This window comes from Euleptes europaea, chromosome 21 (genome assembly GCF_029931775.1).
Source record: "Euleptes europaea isolate rEulEur1 chromosome 21, rEulEur1.hap1, whole genome shotgun sequence".
NCBI lineage: Eukaryota > Metazoa > Chordata > Lepidosauria > Squamata > Sphaerodactylidae > Euleptes > Euleptes europaea.
This window is the reverse complement of record NC_079332.1, coordinates 4,687,753-4,710,388: the sequence shown is the minus strand read 5'-3', so window position 1 is coordinate 4,710,388 and position 22,636 is coordinate 4,687,753. Positions and strand designations below refer to the sequence as shown.

Genomic DNA, 22,636 nt, shown 5'->3' with positions numbered 1-22,636 from the left:
ATTGTGAGTTTTCTCAATGAACATCTGAAGATAGGAGCAGGAAGAGAGGAGGTCATACTGGGCTTCGAGCCTGGTTTTCCATCATCTCTACTCCACCCCACCGGCCTGCTAAGGCCTTTTGCATCTTTTGGACAAGTTCAGATCTCTACCTCATTACTCTCCCCTGCGTGACGTATGGGTTAGATCCGGGGCAACACTTGTACCATGCTCTTTTAGAAAAGGAGGGAATCCAGAGGGGTATAATGCCCTAGAGGCCACCCTCCCCACCTGTACCACATTAGTTGCAACTCTGGGAGATCTCCAGGCCCTACCTGGGGGGTGACAACCCTCATTTTGCCCCTTGGACTAAGCCCCACAGGGGGATTGAACTGGGTCCAGACTTGTGATGGGGTGGGCCGGGAGACCCTGCCGCCAATGGCTGAAAGCAAAGGGGTACAGTGTGCCTTAGCGGCCCAGAGGAGCACTCCCCAGTGTGTGTGTGTGTGTGTGGGTTATAGGGTTGCCAACCTCCAGGTGGTGGCAGGAGATCCCCCGCTATTACAACTGATCTCCAGCTGATAGAGATCAGTTCCCCTGGAGAAAATGGCTGCTTTGGCCATTGCTATGGCATTGAAGTCCCTCCCCTCCCCAAATCCCACCTTCCTCAGGCTCTGCCCCCGAAAACCTCCCACCGGAGGCAAAGAGGGACCTGCCAACCCTAGGGTTTAAGTTGGAGAACCAGCCCTCTCCAGCTGCCTGCAGGCTGAGTGTATTCCTGATGTTACATTAAGGCTTTGCAAGGGGGGGCTTCCCATTCGGGGTCGAGGAAGAGGTGGTGGCAGCCCAGATTTTTTTAACCCTTTCTCCTTTTTTTAATTACTTTTTATTATTTTTCCATAATAACACAATCCATCTTATTCGGTATTTCATAAAGCTTATCATTCCATATGTTAGTAAGTAGCAATATATAGCTTAATGTATACCTTCAATGTTAAATACATCTAGTAGTTTGGACTTCCCCTCCCAGCTTCCTCTAACCTATTCACAATCTAGTCCCTCCTTTATATTGAATATTATCTATTCTTACTAGACTAGTATATAATTATTTATATCCTAATGCCCATTATATACCCATTGCCTTATATAACCTAATCACCAATATTATCAATTAAAATTAAAAGAATTAAAAATGCTAATAGGTTACATAATAATTCCCCCCCCAAAAAAGGATAGATTTATAAATTCTTTACATTCATAAGCAAATTAAAAACTCATTGTTATTTCCCCACACCTCCCCTCTCTCCCATCATTTCAATACCCTCCAACCAATACCCTTTTAACCCTTTCAAGCCGCTCCAAATTCCCACCCCATCCACTTTGTAAAAACACTTGGCAGACTCCAGGAAAGGTGCTGGCAGTTGCCAAGGCACCCACAGGCACCCTGTTTGGGACCCCTGTTCTAGATCAATAAAGACTAGCAGCTTCTTCCAAGGTTCTGGGTTTGGGACCCCTGTTCTAGATCAATAAAGACTAGCAGCTTCTTCCAAGGTTTTGGGTTTGGGACCCCTGTTCTAGATCAATAAAGACTAGCAGCTTCCTCCAAGGTTTTGGGCAGAGGTCTTTCCTAACCCTGATACTTGACCTATTCGGAGAGGCTCAGGGTTGGACCTAGGGTTGCCAACCTCCAGGCGGTGGCTGGAGAGCTCCTGCTATTACATCTGACCTCCAGCCGATAGGGATCGGTTCCCCTGGAGGAAAGGGCCGCTTGGGCAAATGGACTTTATGGCATCGAAGTCCCCCCCTCTCCAACCCCCCCCTTCTCAGGCTCCCCCCCCCCGCCCAAACTTCCAGATATTTCCCAACCCAGAGCTGGCAACCCTAGTTGGACCGGTGGCTTGTTCTGTCAAAAGCATCTCCACGGAGCGGAGGACCAGGGGGTGGGGAACCCTTGCTGGTCTCTCCCAAGCCCTTCCCTCGGGCGGAGGGGGGCGGCCTGCCCCCCGGATCCTCCTCCTCCTCCTCCTCCTCCTCCTCCCCCTGGCTGGGCGGCCGGGCTATAAACGGGCTTCGTGCAGCGCTGGCAATGGGCTTGGTGCAGGCCATGGGCTTCGTGCAGCGCTGCGTGGCTCGGGGCCTCTGGCCGGGGCGGGGGGGCCTGGGGGTCGGCTGGGAGCGGCTCCAGGCGCCCCATCGCCTCTACGGCGCGGGTGAGTCAATGGGGGGCGGGGGGCGGCGGCGGCACCCCTTCCCCATTGCCGGCCGTGCGCCCTGGGCGCACAGAGCGCGCCTCCCTCTTTCCCAGGGCGCAGGGTGGGCAAAGCAGTCCCCCCCCCCGGCTGGCAAGGGCAAAGCAGTCCGATCGCCCCCCCCCCCTCGATCCCCTACTTCTGGAGGCGCCCATTGGGTTTGCGCGGTGGGGAGCCTTCGGGTTGGGGAGCCTTGCGTCTCCAAACTGGGGCCATTTATTCATGGCAGGTTGTGCATTGGGTTTGCCACTCTTCAGATGCCCTTTCCCCCCATCCATAGTCTCAAAACTCAACGATAAGCCGCCGTGCAGAGTTTTGAGCATTCAGATGGGGAAAATGTGCATCTAGAGCAGTGGTTCCCAACCTTTTTTTGTCCGGGGACCACTAGGACTTTTTTGTTCGGTGCGGGGACCCCGAGGTTCAAAATAAAAATTCCGAGAATTTGAAAATAAACTTTAATCATAACTGTTAGTTAAACATTAAACTTAGAATTATATTTGAATATATATATTTTATAATAGAGAACTTTTAATTGAAAATATTAATTTATTATGGGTTTATAACTTTGTTTCGCGGACCTTAATTTAGTTCTCGCGGACCCCTGGGGGTCCATGGACCCCCGGTTGGGAACCAGTGATCTATAGAGTGACAAATCCAATGCAAAACCTTCCATGAATAAATGGCCTGGCTGTTCTGGTGTGCGCTGGAGACGCAGGCAGGTGGCCCGCCTCTCCATGAGCACCCCGGGAGCATTGCTCTCTTTTATCCAACCGTGCTTCGTTCGTGTGGGGGTGAGAGCTGGACAATGAAGAAAGCTGATAGGAAGGAAGTAGATTCGGACCTGGATGGCACAAACTAGCCTGATCTCGTCAGATCTCAGAAGCTAAGCAGGGTCGGCCCTGGTTAGTATTTGGAGGGGAGACCGCCGAGGAATACCAGGGTTGCTGTGCAGAGGAAGGCCCTGGCAAGCCACCTCTGTTCGTCTCTTGCCATGAAGACCCCAAGAAAGGGGTCGCCGTAAGTCGGCTGCGACTTGGCAGCACTTGACACACACACACAGATTCCTTTGAAATGTGGTGTTGGGGGAGAGGGTCACGGATACCCTGGACCCCCAACAAAACAAATCAGTGGGTTCGAGATCAAGTCAAGCCTGAACTGACCCTAGAAGCTGAAATGACCAAACTGAGGCTGTTGTGCTTTGGACCTATTATGAGAAGACAAGAGTCACTGGAAAAGACAATCATGCTAGGAAAAGTTGAGGGCAGCAGGAAAAGAGGAAGACCTAACAAGAGATGGATTGACTCTATAAAGCGAGCCACAGCCCTCAAGTTTGCAAGATCTGAGCAAGGCTGTCAAAGATAGGACACTTTGGAGGACATTGATTCATAGGGTCGCCATGAGTCGGAAACGACTTGACAGCACTTAACACACTCACACACACTTCATTCGTGCCCTGCTTTTCTTCCCAATGGGGCCCCAAAGGAGTCGACGTTATTCTTCTCTGTGTTATCCTCACAACAACCCTTTGAGGTAGGTTAGGCCGGAAGGTCACGCCAGAAAGATTTTTGCCTGTTTGGCCCTCCTTGCCCCATGAACTGGAGCAGAAACCTCTTCTGAGATGGCACAATGGAGTGCGGGGTCGGGGGGGGGGGGAAGGAGACTGTCCTCACTTAACTCCCCCTTCCCACTTTACTGAACGTTGCAATATTGGCCATCTTTAGGACAGCTTATCTATGTCCTACTTGGGCAAATGGTGCCCTCCGGTGGACCAACAGAAAAATGGCATGGGAAAAAGTTAACCACTCTACTTGGGCAGCGCTGGGTCCCCTAACCTGTTCATCATCGCTAGCTTTGGGGGTTCCGGTGAGTCTTTCAAAATTTCAAAACTCTGCTTTGGAGGAACAGACGACATTTGTTATGTTGGCGATCCATAATGGGACCTCCTCTTAAATTTTAAAAGCGGACAAGGGAAGGGCAGGGGAGCTAATTTAAATGGGGGACGGGCAGGTTTTTAAACCCTTTCCTTCTTGTGCTGCTTCCCCACTAGAAATCAGGGGCTCAGAGTTTATATTTGTCCCAGAAGGGAAATAGACAGTATTAGTCTTGATGGACCAAAGGTCTGGTTCAGTAGAAGGTAGCTTCATGTGTTCAATAGGGAGGGGCTGTGGCTCAGTGGTAGAGAGCCTCTGCTTGGTATGTGGAAGGTCCCAGGTTCAATCCACAGCATCTTCAGTTAAAGGGACCAGGCGGGTAGGTAATGTGAAAGACCTCTGCCTGAGAGCTGCTGCCGGTCTGAGTAGGCAACCTCCATGGTTGAGGGACCCGGCCCTTGGCAAGTAACCCTCTTCTGTGTCTAAGGGGTTGCGTGTGTTTTTAGGACAGCCAGTCATGTTCTCCTTGTCTTTGCCCGACAGGGATACCCGGCCTGCAGGAACGCACCCTGATAGCGGTCAAGCCGGACGGGGTGCAGAGAAGATTAGTGGGGGACGTGATCCAGCGCTTTGAGAAACGGGGCTTCAAGCTTGTGGGCCTGAAGTTGCTGCAGGTAAAGTCCCCGGGGGAAACGTGCTTGAGGCCAGCAGGTCGGGTTGCCAGCCTCCGGGCAGGGCCTGGAGATCTCCCAGAATTAGAACTGATCTCCAAGCTACAGACAACTCTGTACAGTGGCACTGTGTACTTTGCTCTGGAGGGGCAAATAGCGGCTTCTGAGGGAACATTTTGGGTTGGAGAAATGGGGCAACCCCCCTCCTTTGTGACATAGTTCTGATCCGAATCAGGGTTCCACATCCCAGCTTCGTTAAAAAGGCAAGAAGAGGGTGGGAGCTACACACACACCACTCCATACCTGTAATTCCCAGCATCTTGTTTACCTGAGTCCTTTGAGTGGCTGGTTTTTGAGGTCATCCTCCATTCAATTTTGGATTCCTGAGGCCAAAAAAGTCCAATTTAAATAGAAAATTCCCTGTAAACAAGATCTAGTCAAGGACAGGTGAGCCTTCCTAGGGAGTTCCCGTATTTAGCTTCAGCTGCCACAAAGACCCCTGCACTGGAGACACCCCCCCACTCCCTGACTTCTCAAACAAAGAGGATCGAAGGGGGTGAGGACAAGTGCCTGCTTTTGTAATCTGAGACATTCCACCTTTTTTCCCCGGCAGGCCAACGAGGGGATCCTGGCGGAGCATTACCACGAGCTGAGAAGGAAACCCTTCTATCACGAGCTGATCCAGTACATGACCTCAGGACCTGTGGTGGCCATGGTGAGCGGGGAAGGCTTCTGGGGATGCTCGCGCATCTTGGACGGGGATGGTTGCGCAAAGCTTGGGGGGGCGTGTGGGGACCCGCTATCACTTCTCTGTGCGTTGATGCAGCGGGAGAGACTTTGTCTGCATAAGCAAGTAATAACTGAACCAAAAAAGGAGCTATTCTCTTCCAGTCTTTCGGGCAACACGCACCTTCTCTTTCCCCACACCTGCCCACTTTTATCCTTATCATAGCCTAGGGTGGAAGGTTAGATCAGTTTTCTGCAAACACCTTTCTTGGCACCCGCCCAGTGATTTTAGAAACTAGGCAGGGTCAGGTGGGGCTTTTGCACATCGGGGTTTCTGACGGGCCATTAATGATTGATGAAAGTAGATTCCTTTGAAATGTGGTGTTGGAGGAGAGTGTTACGGATACCGTGGACCGCCCCCAAAAAAACAAACCAGTGGGTTTTAGATCAAATCAAGCCTGAACTGACCCTAGAAGCCAAAATGACTAAACTGAGGCTGTCGAATTTTGGTCACATTATGAGAAGACAAGAGTCACTGGAAAAGACAGTCAGGCTAGGAAAAGTTGAGGGCAGCAGGAAAAGAGGAAGACCCAACAAGAGATGGATTGACTCAATAAAGGAAGCCACGGCCCTCAGTTTGCAAGATCTGAGCAAGGCTGTCAAAGATAGGACATTTTGGAGGACTTTGATGCATAGGGTCGCCATGAGTCGGAAGTGACTTGATGCCACTTAACACACACACACACTGATGATAAGATTAGCTGTGCTGATTGTTTTTAAAGTTGCTTCAGCAGCTTCCACCACAGCGCAAGGATCTTCGCTGTATGATGGAAGGTAAGCTGAGTGTGTGCAAGAAAATATTTTAAACCATGTGCTCGTGTTAAAAGGAGTCCTGTTAAATTGAGCTTCGGCCTGAAATGTTGAGGAGTTACTTATGGGGAGAGTAAAATGCATGCATATCAGGGCTCACTGCAATTTCATTTTCCTTCAGAAACCTGCAACCCAGTTTCACTCTGGCTCACCTTTGCAACCTATTTAATTGGCCCGCAAATTGGGTATTGATTTAGTAGGCTGCCTTATTCCTTCCCTACTTGAATAGTTTCTGCCTTAATATTTTTTAAAGCACAGCACGTCCATTAATTAAATTTAGACACATCAGCGTCTTTTAAAAAAAGCAGAATGGGTTTTTTTACAGTCGAAAAACTGCTCTGAAGAGGGGGGGGAGAGGCAGGTGAGTGACATCACCAGCTGTCACCCAGTAGGGTTGCTAATTGGCTAGGAAAGAAATATGGGCCCAGTCTCGCCTCTTGAATCGTGGGTGTGACAAGCGGAAATGATCAGGAGAGGCTTTTCACGGCATAGCAAGAAACTGGATGTAATTGATGCAGCTCTGACTGCTGTTGGAAGTTTCCCTGCAGGTGCGTAGTTTAAAAGAGGTCACTAATGCTAGCCAATCAGAGCTGTGCACAGTCAGCTTTTGCAGTCAAGCCCGGTTTCTCCAGAAAGAGAACAGCGCATACTTAAACAACAGATAAGTGTGTTCCAGCTGCTCAAATTACACATATAACCTTCGAATGTACAAACAGCTGAGTTCCCGTCTGCCGATCTGCCATATCACGAGCCAAAGAAATGCTGAATCACACAAACTAACAAGTCATTTCGCACACACACACACAATCTCCTATCCCAGATAGTATCAGAACACTTTTATCTTGTAGAAGATAAAATGCAGAAATGTAGAATTTCTACATTTGTGAGGTAGGTTATGCGGCAAGTGACTGACCCAAGGTCGCCTGGTGATCTTCCATGGTAGACTAGGAGTTTGAACCTGGATTTCCTAGATCCTATTCCAACTCTAGCTCCCAATGAGTACAGAAAAAAACAGTTGTTTCTATATAGCATTTAGCTATTCACCTCACTGAAGGAGCTCAGGGTAGTGAATATGGTTTTTCTCTCTTCTGTTTTATCCTCACAATGACCCTGTGAGGTGGGTTAGGGAGAGGGAGAAAAAGAATGTGTGCGCGATTGGCTCAATGTTACCCGGAGAGCTTCATGGCCGAGTGGGGATTTGAACCCGAGTCTCCTGTCCTCGTCTGGGGTGCCATTTTTAGAGCCCTTGGTGTGTTGAGTTTGTGACGCTCCCCGGTTGTGTTTCAGGTCTGGGAAGGCCACAACGTGGTCAAGACCTCTAGAACCATGGTGGGAGAGACGAACCCCATGGAAGCCAAGCCAGGGACGGTCCGTGCGGACTTCAGCATCCACGTGAGCAGGTATGAGTGAGCTGGGCCCGACCCTGATTCAAAAGACATTGCTCAGGCTCAGACCTTGATCTGAGTCTCCGTTGGGAGAGGGGTTGCCGGCGTAAATTGTCTGGGGTAAGTCCAGTTGCCAGGCAAACGGGGCGGGATGAACCGTTCGGGTGCGTACACCATAGAATACGGACCCTGGTCAAAGGGGAGGGGCCGTGGCTCAGTGGTAGAGCCTCTGCTCGGCATGCAGAAGGTCCCAGGTTCAATCCCTGGCATCTCCAGTGAAAAGGACCAAGCAAGTAGGTGGTGTGAAAGACCCCTGCCTGAGACCCTGGAGAGCCGCTGCCGGCCTGAGTAGACAATACTGACTTTGATGGACCAAGGGTCCGGTTCAGTATAAGGCAGCTTCATGTGTTCAAATTGCCGTGGTATGGGAAATGGGCCTGTTTCGAAGAGTGGGCCGGACGACAGGCTGTCTTCACCGCATATGTTTCCCCCCACCCCCACCCAATATGGAAACAGGAACGTTGTCCACGCCAGCGATTCCGTGGAGACGGCCCAGCGGGAAATCAGCCTGTGGTTCCGCAGTGATGAGCTGGTGGACTGGGAGAGCTGCGATCACAAAATCATGTATGAACTCTGAAGGCCTCGCCTGTACCTGGAATCGGTCACCGGACGTGCTGCCTCGGCTGGCATGCGGCCTTTCCGAAGCCATGCGCGTTGAAGCCTGTGCATCGCAGGCTCAGAATCTGGGGGCGGGGGACACACACATGACAGGACATGGGATGGTATTGCTCTTCAGCCACTGTGCCTCTGCTCAGGGGAGCAGGGATCTCACGCCGGACCCCTTCTGTGAGCTGCCGGGTGCATCAGAACAACCCAAGTGCTGTTGTTTTGAAAAATGTCTTTAAGTGTCGCTAGAAAGCCATGCAGTACCATTCTGAAAAGAGTTTGCATTAAAAAAAAAAAGGATTTGTACAAACGTGATTCTGTTTTGTGTACCTGATGGTTGTGAAGAGGGATCTGTGCCGAGTCCAAACACAACCTGCCTCTTATTGGATGCGAGCGAAACACGTTTGCGCTGCTGAGTCTTTGTCCCGTATCATTGCTGAGGCGTGCTGGAAGAGGATTTGCAACACAGGAGACATGCGTTTCATGATGTCCTGAAAACTTTGATCCTTCACTTCTCTTTTAAAAGAGAGTTTCTAGTCCTCATGATTACAGAGAAATGGTGATAAGTGGGGCAGGAGTTCCCCTCCTTCCAGGCAAGGCTTTTTACTAATACAGCTTCCTACTTTTTTCAAGGCAACTGTTCCCTGCTTATTTTATTTTACTTATAGGTCCCTCTTTTCTCCCCAACGGGGACCCAAACAACGACCCTGTGAGGTAGGCTAGGCTGAAAAAGGGCGACTGGCCCGAGATCACCCAACAAGCTTCTATTGCAGAGCGGGGATTCGAACCTAGATCATAGTCTGACACTCTGATAACTACATCACACTGGCTGTCCGTCTACTGGCCCCAGCACGCGAGTCGCCCTGTTCTCCAGTATCTCTTACATTCCTGATTTAACATTCTCTTATATAGAAAGAGCAGGCAGAAAAAGTCCTGAGTTCAATATCTGGTATTTCTAGTTAGAAAACAGTAGAATGATTGGGAAAACGGGAGTGCAAATGGGCCAGGCCCAGATATAAAACCAGGAGATCATTTTCTATGGAAATCATCTGCGTTGAGGCATGTGGTTATTCCCTACTAGCCTACAAGCTAGGCTTGGACAGGTGGTGGTGGGGAGAAACATGTGAAGACCAGGGTTTAGCATCGCCTGCTCTGACCAGCAGCTCTCTGGGATCTCAAGCAGAGGAAGGTATTTCTTGCTGTAATGTGGTATATAACTCTATGTGGGTATCTTATTTGTTGCTGACGTACAGCTCAGATAGAAGAACGGAACACACTTTCCCCGCAATGACTAAACTAGGCCACAAGGTGGCAACCTGAACATGTATTGCACTCGCCACCTGCTTTGTGAAATCGTGCAATTGGAGATGCTGGGATTTGAACCTGTGGCTAAGCAGATTCTCTGCCTACATGGGAGGGGATCTATACATTATATGCTGGCATCGTTTGGTACCTGTGACGTCCCCAGGGCTGAATGCATTGCCTCCCTAAACTTCACCCCTCCTCAGGCTCCAGCCCCCAAATCTCCGGGAGTTCCAGGTACATTCCACACTGTAGTTGGCAACCCTGGTGGTAAATTCTTGACTCAAGAACCAGACAATACAACGGACAGCTATGAGACACTCCCTGTGCCTTTTTCCTGATTAAAAACACACACACACACACACACACACACATCTTCCTTCTGAGTAAACATACACAGGGTCAGTCCCTTGGACAGCGGGAGATATTCTGTGCCAGGGGTTGGACTAAGCCTGGGGCTGTATTATGCTTATATATGTATAGGAAAAGTTGAGGGCAGGAAAAGTTGAGTTGCTAGGAAAAGTGGAGGGCAGAAGGAAAAGAGGAAGACCGAAAAGGAGATGGATGGACTCAATAAAGGAAGCCACAGCTTTCAATTTGCAAGACCTGAGCAAGGCTGTCAAGGATAGGACATTTTGGAGGACATTGATTCATAGGGTCGCCATGAGTCGGAGGCGACTTGACGGCACTTAACACACACGTGTATATATGTATGTGTATATGTATGTGTGTGTGTGTATATCTATCTATCTATCTATCTATCTATCTATCTATCTATCTATCCATTCATCTATCTCAGATGGATGGATGGATGGATGGATGGATGGATGGATAGATAGATAGATAGATAGATAGATAGATAGATAGATAGATAGATAGAAAGAAACACACACACATATTGCCAGGTCCCTCTTCGCCACCTCTTCTCTATCAGCTGGAGGTCAGTTGTAATAGCAGATCTCCAGCTAGGACCTGGAGGTTGGCAACCCTAACTTCAATGCCATAGAGTCCAGTGGCCAGAGTGGCGATTTCCTCCAGGTTATCTGATCTCTATTGGCTGGAGATCAGTTATAATAGCAGGAGATCTCCAGCTAGTACCTGGAGGTTGGCAACTCTAACACCCACACACTTTATATGCAGTGGGTAGCCGTGTTAGTCTGTCTGCAGTAGTAGAAAAGGGCAAGAGTCCAGTAGCACCTTAAAGACTAACAAAAATATATTTTTGTTAAGGTGCTACTGGACTCTTGCCCTTTATTTATATGGTTTATAATCATATAATTTATTTATTCATTAAACATTTATTCATTAAAAACATTTATTCCTTAGACTCTTGCCCTTTATTTATATGGTTTATAATCATATAATTTATTTATTCATTAAACACGCGCACAGACTAAATTAATCAATAAAATAAATAAATAAGAATTAAAACCGGCGACGCCTCGCTGGACAAAAGACAACCACCCATACATGTCCCAGAATGCCATGAGGACGGTAGATTAGCACTAAACTACAGTTCCCAGGATGCTTCGGGCCGAGCCCTGTGCGCATGCGTCGTGCGCTCGGGGTAAAGTCCTGCGCTGGCCAGGTGAGTGCAGCTCCTTACCTGCGGGGAGTTCGACTAAAACTGAATTTAGGGGAGAGGTGGGGGGGTGCAGAATCCCTGCGAGAGGGTGCGGTGAGCTTCGCCAGCGCCCCAAATGTGGGGCAGGGGTCCAAGTTGGACCCCCCCCAAGGAACTTGCAGGTTAAACGCAATGGAGGGGGGACCAGGGTGGGTCAGATCAGCGACACGTGCTTTAAACTGGCTTTTGGGTCTGTCCCTAAAATGGGTCGCGGAGGTGGGAGCCGGCAGCTGTCTTTAGGATTAGGGAATTTGGGAAACCTTGGAATATTGTGACTTTTGTGTCTTTATGCTTAAGAAATAGGACTTTTTTTGTATGTGTTTGTCCATGTTATTGTATAATGCAGTCTGTTCTTTAGCTATACTTTGTATGGTTGATCTGTATTAGATTTGGAGTAAATACATTGATACACAGAGGTGTCTCTTTTGGCTTACAACCTCCAGGTCCTAGCTGGAGATCTCCTGCTATTACAACTGACCTCCAGCCGATAGAGATCAGTTCCCCTGGAGAAAGTGGCCGCTTTGGCCATTGGACTCTATGGCATTGAAGTTAGGGTTGCCAACCTCCAGGTCCTAGCTGGAGATCTGCTATTACAACTGACCTCCAGCCAATAGAGATCAGTTCCCTTGGAGAAGTGGCCACTTTGGCCATTGGACTCTATGGCATTGAAGTTAGGGTTGCCAACCTCCAGGTCCTAGCTGGAGATCTCCTGCTGTTACAACTGATCCCCAGCCGATAGAGATCAGTTCCCCTGGAGAAAGTGGCTGCTTTGGCCATTGGACTCTATGGCGTTGAAGTCCCTCCCCTCCCCAAACCCCGTCCTCCTCAGGCTCCGCCCTAAAAAATATCCAGGTACTGGTATTTCTCAACCCAGAGCTGGCAACTCTAGTTGCCAACTCCAGGTACTAGCTGGAGATCTGCTATTACAACTGATTCCCAGCTGATAAGAGATCCCATCACCTGGAGAAAAATGGCCGCTTTGTCAATTGGACTCTGTGGCATTGAAGTCCCTCCCCTCCCCAAACACCACCCTCCTCAGGCTCCACCCCAAAAACCTCCCGCCGGTGGCGAAGAGGGACCTGGCAACCCTATGCAAGAGGAGCTAAGGACTGTGAGGTGGTTTTTTTGGTGGTTGGGGGGGAGGCTTCCCAAGATTCCTGGCAATGAAATTGCAGTGGCCAGACCTCTTTCTGAGACATCCCCCCCCACGAGATGAGATGGGGGGCTGTTTTGCACACCTGAACTCCACTCCCTCTCCCTTGGGTTCCATCTTGCCCTGCTTGAGTTGTGCCGAGGGGAGAACAGGAGAAAGCTTTCTATCAGACTCTGCATTTTGTGATATTTTCCCATTTCTCCTTAGCGTTGCAGGACCACCATGGCAGGGGAAAGTGTGTGATAGGTGTCCTTCCCTGCCAGATCAGACCCTGGAGGGCACCTCTTCCTCCCTCCCTTTGCCTCTATACTCATGGAATCATAGAGTTGGAAGGGACCACCAGGGTCATCTAGTCCAACCCCCTGCACAATGCAGGAAACCCACAACCACCTCCCCCCTACACCCCCAGTGACCCCCACTCCATGCCCAGAAGATGGCCAAGATGTCCTCCCTCTCATCATCTGCCTAAGGTCATAGAATCAGCATTGCTGACAGATGGCCATCCAACCTCTGCTTAAACACCTCTGGAGAAGGAGCGCTCACCACCTCCCGAGGAAGCCTGTTCCACTGAGGAACCGCTCTGACGGTTAGAAAATCCTTCCTAATGTCTAGATGGAAACTCTTCTGATTTAATTTCTCCTGGCAAGAGGCTTACTGATAGAATTCCAGCAAGTTTCCCAGCCAACCCTGACGAATTCCCCCCCCCCTTTGACCTTTTTACAAACAAGCGATCTGCAGATTCCCTCCCGAGGCTCTTGCCGTTCTTTGCAAACACCCCAGCTTGTCGCTGCATGTTAAGGACAATCTTATTTGCAATCTCCCTGCTACAAGTCTGGGATCCAGAAACACGGGTTGCAAAATATGCCCCCTTGCGTTATCTGTCCCCGCTGATCAATGCCCACCCCAGCAAAGTTTAGAAGCATTTTATTGTTTTCTGAGATGTGAACCTCTAAATCAGACCTAGTGGGTCCAGTTTCCTTACTAGCGTTTTGTATAAAAAGTGCATAAAAATCGGACTCTTCTTGGGGGTTTCCGCCCCCTAAAGAGCTCTGTTTTTTCCTGGTTCTGTTTGGTGGGGAGAATTACTTATTGGTTTGCTTCTTTTTTTACCCAGCTTCCTCCCTTGTGGGAACCCAGCAGCTTACAGTGTGTCCCCCTTTTATCCTCACAACGACCCTGTCAGGTTGGCTTGGGGGAAGGATTTCCCCAGCTCGTGTTCTGTTTTGGCTGTGAAATGGCTTTCTTTGTGTCCTTTGTTAGAGAGGGCTGTAGCTCAGTGGTAGAGCATCTGTTTCGCTTGCAGAAGGCCCTAGGTTCAGTCCCCAGCATCTCCACTTACAAGGTCCAGGTGACGTGGAAGACTCACCTGCCCTTAGAGGAGGGCAGGGAGCTGTTCCTGTTGGCAGCAGAGGGTAGGACTCACAATAATGGGTTTAAATTATGGGTGGAAAGGTACCGGCTGGATATTAGGGAGAGTTTTTTTTACAGTAAGAGAAGCTCAGCAGTGGAATCGGCTGCCTAGGGTGGTGGTGAGCCCCCCCTCGCTGGTCTTCCAGCAGCAGCTAGACAAACATTTTCGGCTGATCCTGCATTGAGCAGGGGGTTGGACTAGATGACCTCTATAGGACCTCCCAACTCTATGATTCAGTAATTCCATGACCCCGGAGAGCCGCCTCCAGTCTGAGTAGACAATACTGACCTTGATGGACCAGTGGTCTGATTCAGTATAGAGCTGCTTCTTGTGTCCGCGTGCTCCTCCTTCCTTGAGCCTACCCGGCTGCCTGCAAGTCCGACTAAATGGTGGTGCGCTGGGGCCACAGGCGGAAAGGGAGCTGCTTCCCTGTGTCGTGCTTGGGACGACTCTCTCTCTGTGGCTTGTCTCCTGCAGACCCCTCTATGGAGCCAGCCATGTCCCAGCAAGGCTTTGCCAGCGAGCCCCCTCCCGACGTAGACACAGATGACTGTCTCCAGGAATACTGCTACCTCTTCAGCGCGGACATCCTCAAGTGAGTGTGACCAAGATCGCTCTTGCACGGGCCGAAAACCTGCCGTGAGTCTCTTGAAGGGATGAACTCCTTCGGGTGACATATTAATCTCGTTCCAGCACTAAGGCCTGGTAAAATTGGGAGGGAGGGTCTCTCCCCTTTTTTTCCGTGGGACTTTTCTCCAGGGGCCCCTGGGCCTAATCTACCTTGCAAGATTGTTGTGCTAAGTCATCTTGTGATACCAATGTGACCATCATAGAGTTAAAGGGTAGTAATTCAGAGTCGTTTGCGGTTTGGCCACCGCTACAGGAACCCTTTGAACAGGTTGCCTCTTCACTCTTTGATGTCACAAGGTTCTGGCTGCGCACCGTGGGAGGTCACATACGGATTCTGTTTTGCCTGATGTGAAAAATGTCCTTCCTCCTCTTTTCCAGGGACAAAGTGGCGTTTGTCACCGGAGGTGGCTCTGGGATCGGATTCCGCATCGCAGAGGTGCTGATGAGGTAGGCTAATTGCCTCCTAGGGGCCCTGGAGTTGGCAATATCTGGGTCTTGTGTACCGCAGTGGGTTTCTGTTTCTTCTGTCCCCGTGACTGACCAGCTTATGGACCTTTTATTGGAAAAGCAGCATTTCTCTCCCCTTAGTGGGACCATAAAGGGCAGCCATTGATGGACTGGGAAGTTGTCCAGTTTCCCCTTCTAGAGCCATCTCTGCCTGTGGCTTTCTAGCTGCTGTGGGGGGGTTACTCTTTGTCCAAAGCGAGAACCCTACAAGAATCAAGTGGAATGGAGCATCCCAAGACAGGTTTCCCTCTCCGTACTGTAGCACTCGAACCTATTTCTCCTCTCCACCACCTTCTGAATCTTGTGGGAAATATCCCCTTAGCAGTCAATCCAATCTGCAAAACTCATCCAGGGGTTATAAATCCTTGTGTTCTCAACCTGCATTTTCCAGGGAGGAATCTGTGTTAGTCTGTGATAGGAAAAGTGAACAGGAGTCTTGTGGTAGCTTAAAGAATCAGTACCTCTTTTCTTCCAGTGTATGCTTTGGCGGAGAAGGGGCTGTTCGGTCAGCCTCTGATGAAGTGAGTTCTGGTCCAGAAACGCTTAAGCTTCCAGGGACTGCGAAATCGCTGTTTTGGATGATTGTGTTACTTGAGCAATCTTGTTTTTTTTCCCAAGCAGCAAATTCTAGATGTCTGACGAAGACCGCTTCCACATCTTAAGTGGCAAACAGATTTCCCGTTTGGGTGGAAGGTTTGCGTGTGGCATGGGTATTCCTCATCTTGCAAGGTTTTCCTTTGCAGGCACGGCTGCCAGACCATCATTGCAAGCCGGAACCTGCAGAAACTGACAGAGGTGAGAGATTGCAGTGAGATTTTTTAAAAAAGTTTATTGAACAACACAGCGGCATAGGATACCTTCCAAACAGAGCACAACAGCTAATACATGGTCTGTTCAATATTTAGAGTAATTCCTGTGAAGATATATGCCCAAGTCTGCATTGGTGGGGTGGTAATATTAGAATCATAGAGTTGGAAGGGACCACCAGGGTCATCTAGTCCAACCCCCCAGCACAATGCAGGAAATTCACAACTACCTCCACCCCCTCCAGTGACCCCTATTCCATGCCCAGAATCATAGAGTTGGAAGGGACCACCATGGTCATCTAGTCCAACTCCCTGCACAATGCAGGGAATTCACAACTACCTCCCCCCCACACCCCCAGTAACTCCCACTACATACCTAGAAGATGCCCAAGGTGCCCTCCCTCTCATCATCTGCCTAAGGTCATAGAAGGAGTATTGCTGACAGATGGCCATCTTGCCTCTTCTTAAAAACCTCCAGCGGAGGAGAGGTTACCACCTGTTTTACTGAGGACCGCTCTAACTGTCAGAAAATTCTTCCTAAATGATAATGACTTAGTACTCCATGTAGCATGGTAATGATTTAGTACTCCATGTAGTTTCCCCCTGCTCTCTAGTAAGTAAAAGCAGGAAAACGTACGGATTAATATTCCTACAGGTTAAGAAAAAGCTCCCCCCCAAGCCAATTTGATGAAATGCTGCCTTAGTTTTTGACTCTACCAAAATGTTTTCTACTTTGTCTGATGTCTTTATAACAGCACGAGGGGGGGGGGGTTATTTGCTCACGTCAAACCCTTCTTTCCTTTTCCAGGCTGCCAAAAAATTGTCAGTGGCCACGGGCCAGCGATGCTTACCCCTCTCCCTCGACGTCAGGCAACCCCAGACAATCATAGCAGCTGTGGACGAAGCCCTAAAAGAGTTTTCGAGGATCGATATCCTTGTTAATAGTGAGTTGCGGGCGGAGGATGCTGGGGTCCTGGGTATCTAACTGCAAGTCCGGGGGGGAAATGGATACTGATGTGTGCTCGCGGAAGGGGGTCCCTGCGACTGCAGGGAGGGCTATTCTGACCTATGTATGATGCTGTTTATATATACCAAGTTGGTCCACCTCATTTGTCCGTGCCTACGATTGGTAGTAGCTCTTGGAGTCTCGAGCCAAGAGGGGTTTTTCCCAGCCGCTGCTATCTGAGGTTCTTTAAGTGGAGGTCACGAGGATATCGAACTGGGGACCTGCGTGCAAAACAGGGTTTCTGCCACTGTGCCCCAAGTTTGCAAGTTCATATTGTAAGGAGGAGGAGAAGCTCTTGCTGATGCAAAAGGCTGGTCTTGTAGTCGCAACTGCCCTGACTCCATCTCTGGTTTCCTTCCCCAGATGCTGCTGGTAACTTTCTCTGCCCAGCTAGCGCTCTGTCCTTCAATGCCTACAAAACCGTGATTGACATAGATACTTTGGGCACATTCAACGTGTCCAAAGTCTTGTATGACAAGTGCCTCAGGGTAAGTAACCCTTCCCCGCCCAAGCCCTTGAGCAGACTGATTTCTTCCTTTCCTTCATCTGTAGTCCGCCTTTCTCGACAAGACTCGAGGCGGGTTACGATGAAAAATAACGCGATCGGACTGCCATAATATCCTCTCGGATGAAATTCCCCAACAAATTAGTGAGGTCGCCAAATTCTGCGCAGCAATTTATAAACTTCGTCAAAGATTAGTAAAATAAAGTTCAAAGAAACAATGAAAAACGAAGTTAATTTTTTTTCTGAATTGGTGGCAAAATGTTTATTTCTTGTCTAATCTGTAAAGCATTTTAACTATATATATCCTTTTAAATTAACATTACACAACTTTTAAATAATATCAATGTACCCGCGGTAACATTGTTGTTATGTTCTAAATGTTTATTGGCGTAATGCCACAATAAATGTTTCTGTCTGTCTGACTGCCGTAATACATATTCACAAAATGAGAACGCATTGCATAGAAAACACAGTATGGTACGAACAGAAAAGCTGGAATGAAGAGGTTGGGGGATGAATGCAGTGAAAGAATTAAGTTCTGTCGAGTCTCAGCTGACTTGACGGGTTTTCAGAGCAAGAGATGAGCAAAGATGGTTTGCCGTTGCCTTCCTGTGCAAACCGACTCTGTTTCTCTGCATACCAACTCTTGGTGGTCTCCCATCTGAGTACTGACCACGGCTGACCTTGCTTGCTACTGGGCTCTGACTTATGACAACCCTGTAGGGTTTTCAAGGCAAGAGACGTTCAGAGGTGGTTTTGCCATTGCCTGCCCCTGTGTCATGACTTTGGTATTCTTTGGATGTCTCCCATCCAAAAACTATCCAGGGCTGACCCTGCTTAGCTTCCGAGGTCCAACGAGATTGGGCTAGTCTGGGCTGTCCTGGTCAGGGCATAACTGCGGCGATATTCACTTTATAAAAATGTTCTCTGCTGTACACGTTGTGTCGGGCAATAGGGCTGAAGAATACATGAGTGTGTGGTGAGTGTTCCCTATAGGCATCTTTCTGTATTACCTTCCTGTTCTGCCTTGCTGGCATCCTGGAGCTCAGGGTGGTGGGAATGAGGGTTCCCCCGGAGGTCTCCCATCCAAGCATTGACTAGATCCAGACCTGCTTAGCTTCAACCAGGTGGCCACATCCTTGGCCCACACGTAATAGAATATATACATCCCTCAGCTCCTGACCTTTTGTGGCAAATGCCCCTGGAAGATCTCTTTCTTCCATAGGCGTTCAGCAGGTGAACCTATGGATCGGGGGGCCTTCTGGGGGGGGCACAGCACCCTTTGTTTTGCTTCTGGCCTCCTCCTGATTCGTTGCTCAAGTTGTCTCTCTTTTTCTAATCGATCTAGGACCACGGTGGAGTCATCGTGAATATCACCGCGACCCTCAGCTACAGAGGCCAGGCTCTCCAGGTGCATGCTGGGACAGCGAAGGCTGCTGTAGGTATGGCGAAAGCTTGTAAAAACCTGCTGTCCCTTTGGGCCTTTTCCAGCCTCCTGAGAGCTGGTTGTTTCTGCTTCCCTCGTAACCAGCAGTGTTTGAGTGGAACCGTTGTCCCTCTTAAATAGTTGCCAGGGCAGGGCCGCTTCTTCCCTGTGGAGGCCCCATTTATTGGAGAATGTTAGTGGCTTTCAAGGGAAGGACTTTCATGCATCCCAATTCTGCCAGCGTGGTGTAGTGGTTAAGAGTGGTGGTTTGGAGCGGTGAACTCTGATCTGGAGAACCAGGTTTGATTCCCCTCTCCTCCACATGAGCGGGGGAGGCTAATCTGGAGAACTGGATTTGTTTCCCCACTCCTGCACACGAAGCCAGCTGGGTGACCTTGGGCTAGTCACAGCTCTGTTAAGAGCTCTCTCAGCCCCACCTACCTCACAGGTTGTCTGTTGTGGGGAGGGGAAGAGAAGGCGATCGTAATTTGGTTTGATTCTGCCTTAAGTGGTAGAGAAAGTCGGCATATAAAAACCAACTTTTCTCCTTCTTTCGCTGCAGAGGCAATGACCAAGCATCTGGCAGTCGAATGGGGACCCAACAGGATCCGAGTGAATAGCCTGGCACCCGGTCCCATCATGGGCACAGAGGGCTTCCGGCGTTTGGGTAAGGCATTAACTGCTGGTAGTAGGCATGGAGCTTTCTGGGGGGTTTTTTCCTTGGATGACTGTGTGCTGTTTACCTTTTGTGGACGAGCTGCGACTGCATCTTCCTCGGCCGCTCCTCGGCCTGACCCCTCTTTCCTTTCGCCCTCTTGCAGGCGGGCGCCACGCTGAGTCGAGCGGCCTCTACCAAACCATCCCTCTCCAGCGCATGGGCAACAAGACGGAGATCGCCCACAGCGTGCTGTACCTGGCGAGCCCGTTGGCCTCCTATGTGACCGGCACGACCCTGGTGGTGGACGGGGGGAGCTGGCTGACCACCCCCAACGACTTCCCCTCTCTGTTGGGTATAGCCTCACACTCTTCTAAGCTCTAGGTGACGTCCCTTTCCCGCTCTGTGGGGATTACGTAGCTAAGCAGAGGCCCTGTGTCGGGAAATTGTGGGGTGAGAGTCTGCATTGCGTCGTGTTCCTTGGGGTGTCTTGCAGCTGGAATGTCTCTGTGCCCCAGTTGTGCATGCTGACTGCAAAGGATAAGTGTCGGGCTCTTTGCTTTGCCTTCCAAGGGAATGCTGTAACTCAGTGGTTCCCAAACTTTTCAGGCTGCCACCCCCTCGGTTTCCCCAAACTCAACCCCAGCGCCCCCCTACCCTATAAAAAGCACAATTCAAAATAGGGCTCTGCATGACTCGCTAAAGAAGATAATAACAATAAAATTTCAAAACAGTAGCAACTAATTGCGCATCTATTCAAAATCAAATTAAAACTTTTTAGTTGAAACGCATTCTACAAAGCTGATGAGCTTGATCCGGCGGTACCAGCGCTTCAAAGTCTGTAAAAAAATTCTGATAGTTTCCACCAAATTGGCCAGCATGGTGTCATAGCTTGATCTATTGTAAGTTAGTGAACAACACAGTTGAAGGGGCCCACCTCTAGCGCCCCCCCCCCCCGCTGCCCCCTTGCCTCTTAGTGCCCCCCTAGGTAATCCCACCCACCCCAGGGGGTGGTACTGCCTACTTTGGGAACCACTAACTCCATAGTTGCAATAATACTGTATTGGTTTGCACCAAAAGGAGGGGGAGTGCAGGGCCCGTGTCTTGCACGGAGGCTAATCAGTAGCTTCTGGCGCACTGGCTGGGGAGACAGGATCTATCAACTGCACCGTGTCAGAGAGTTTATCCCTAACCCAGCTCTGCATCCCAAATGCGTCATGACATCGAAGACGGCGGCTAACCTGCATGTTTCAAGCATGTGCAGTGAACACAGCTTTACATCTTTTCGCGAGCACGGCTGGCACTGAGTCAGCAGCTGCTTTTATTCTTACGGTTCCCGTTCTGTGTGTACCACACTCAAAATGTGCAAAAGCTGGACAGAGCTGCCTGTGGTGCTTAGAAACCAAGTGAATTAAATATGTCGGGTTTGTGTCACTTTCCTTTCCCACTCTTTCTGGTCCTTCAGAAACTTCGGCACAGCATTTTGAAATTCTGTAACCATGAGGACAAGAAACTTCCTTCCCTAAACATAAAAGTTAACATTTTTTTCAGCAAGCTACCTGTGTGGGTATATAGCGACTCTTATGGCGACTCCATAGAGATTTCAAGGCAAATTATTAAGCAGAGGTGGTTTGCCATTGTCTGCCTCTGCAGAGTCTTCCTTGTGACGTTCAGCTTGCATCAGTAACCTAAATTGCTCATCTGATGGATTTATTTATGTGGCGTTTTATAACTAAAATGCATGAACAGCTGGGGTTTCTGGATTGTCTTTTGACGGGTTCTGTTCTTAAGGCGGGGGGGAGATATATGGCGCCCTCAATTAACACTTCCTTTCTTTATGTGTCACTGATGCCCGTTAAGCAGTTTTATTCCCGGCCGAACTGCAAAATCTTTGAGCAATCCGGAAGCCGCTACGCCGGTTCCAAAATAAGATTGTCTTACATGTCTGGTGGAAGGTCTTGCTGCCTGGACGCTCCAGATCTTGCTTCTGCCTATTTGCTTTGGATCTCCCAGGCCTGATCCGCTGTCCTCTTCTTTCTTACAGCTGTCTGGGCCACTGACGGAAAGCAAAACAAATGAACAGGGACTGCAGGACTTGCCGACAGGATGCTGCCGTTCAGACGCTTTTCCAGAAACGTCTATGCGGGGCCATTGTGGGCACCCCGGCCCCTTTTCTTACAGCAGGGTGGCTCGGGCAATGTCAGAAGTGACAGTTTAAAGAGCATGCCTCTTAGAGCTCAGCTACATCTTAGGATTTCTTCAGTGTTGATTTCCCAAAGACAACCTGTGGGGTTGCTTTATCTCGAAGGAGAATTTCCTCCCTGCTGTTTTTTTTGGCTGGGGGAAACAGGTGATTCCTTACCTGCTTTTACCCCTGCTGGAGAAATAATTATATGTGGTAGCACATTTTCTCCAATAAGGGTGTAAACCGCTTGGGAAATGGCCCGGTTCTCAATGCTTTGCGTGCAGAAGGCCCCAGGTTTGATCCCTGACACCTGCATTTAAAGGATTGGGTAATAGGTGGTGAGAGAGACCTCTGCTTGGGGCCCTGAAAACCAAGGCAGTGTTTCAGGGTTTTTGGGTGTTCCCCCCCCCCCCAATCAAGCAATCTGTATTTGTTTCGATCATAGATCAGCCCAGATTGACACACAGAGAGAATCGTCAGTACATAATAAAAATACAACAAAAAAGATTTAGCCTGCTGTTAGGAAGGTAGAATCAAAGAACAGCAGTGAAGAACTTGCTACCACAATATTTAGAAAATGTTAAACATGTGTAATATAAGACATCCACAATCATACAGCAAATATCCTTGTACCTAATACACAACAAGAAACCTCAGAAAAAGTCCACAAACAAATATCTGCTTGAGAACATTGTCCATACAGCTTGCTCTCTCTGTTCCAATCAACATGAGAACAGGCTACGTAGCAGTCCATGCTGAATCCTGACGAAGACTCTGTCGAAACAGGGTTATACCCGGATCCTTGTCTAGTCCATTTGGAGGGTGCACAGTTTTTACAGTTCATCGTTACAAGGAACCTTTGGATTTACGACTTTGCACCTAGGATTAAAGTCCAGCATTGATTCATTGCACTCCGGGGAGAGCAAGCTGTACGGACAATGTTCTCAAGGAGATAATTGTTTGTGGACTTTTTTTGAAGTTTCTTGTTGTGTATTAGGTACAAGGATATTTG

General features: G+C 49.2%; 2 protein-coding genes across 2 annotated transcripts; both read left to right on the top strand.

The window, feature by feature from the left end:
* The first annotated feature begins 2,080 nt into the window (after window positions 1-2,080).
* Window positions 2,081-8,406, top strand: NME4 (NME/NM23 nucleoside diphosphate kinase 4). Its single transcript, XM_056866573.1, has 5 exons — window positions 2,081-2,186; window positions 4,640-4,770; window positions 5,381-5,482; window positions 7,651-7,763; window positions 8,265-8,406. Exons 1-5 carry the CDS (start codon window positions 2,081-2,083, stop codon window positions 8,383-8,385), a joined length of 573 nt encoding a protein of 190 aa, XP_056722551.1. The 3' UTR covers window positions 8,386-8,406.
* Window positions 8,407-14,384: 5,978 nt separating this feature from the next.
* On the top strand, window positions 14,385-21,526 carry DECR2 (2,4-dienoyl-CoA reductase 2). Its single transcript, XM_056866338.1, has 9 exons — window positions 14,385-14,499; window positions 14,913-14,981; window positions 15,785-15,836; window positions 16,656-16,791; window positions 17,217-17,341; window positions 18,707-18,800; window positions 19,347-19,451; window positions 19,606-19,823; window positions 21,484-21,526. The coding sequence occupies exons 1-8, from the start codon at window positions 14,390-14,392 to the stop codon at window positions 19,821-19,823; spliced, it is 909 nt and encodes a 302-aa protein (XP_056722316.1). The 5' UTR covers window positions 14,385-14,389; the 3' UTR covers window positions 21,484-21,526.
* Window positions 21,527-22,636: the final 1,110 nt, after the last annotated feature.

Excerpts from the sequence above, each read along its gene's own strand:
- NME4 (XM_056866573.1), top strand. The coding sequence starts at position 2,081 with ATGGGCTTCGTGCAGCGCTGCGTGGCTCGGGGCCTCTGGCCGGGGCGG. Across the intron at positions 5,483-7,650 it reads CAGGACCTGTGGTGGCCATG|GTCTGGGAAGGCCACAACGT; the intron begins GTGAGCGGGGAA and ends GTTGTGTTTCAG. Across the intron at positions 7,764-8,264 it reads TTCAGCATCCACGTGAGCAG|GAACGTTGTCCACGCCAGCG; the intron begins GTATGAGTGAGC and ends ATATGGAAACAG.
- DECR2 (XM_056866338.1), top strand. The coding sequence starts at position 14,390 with ATGGAGCCAGCCATGTCCCAGCAAGGCTTTGCCAGCGAGCCCCCTCCC. Across the intron at positions 16,792-17,216 it reads GATCGATATCCTTGTTAATA|ATGCTGCTGGTAACTTTCTC; the intron begins GTGAGTTGCGGG and ends TTCCTTCCCCAG. Across the intron at positions 19,452-19,605 it reads AGAGGGCTTCCGGCGTTTGG|GCGGGCGCCACGCTGAGTCG; the intron begins GTAAGGCATTAA and ends GCCCTCTTGCAG.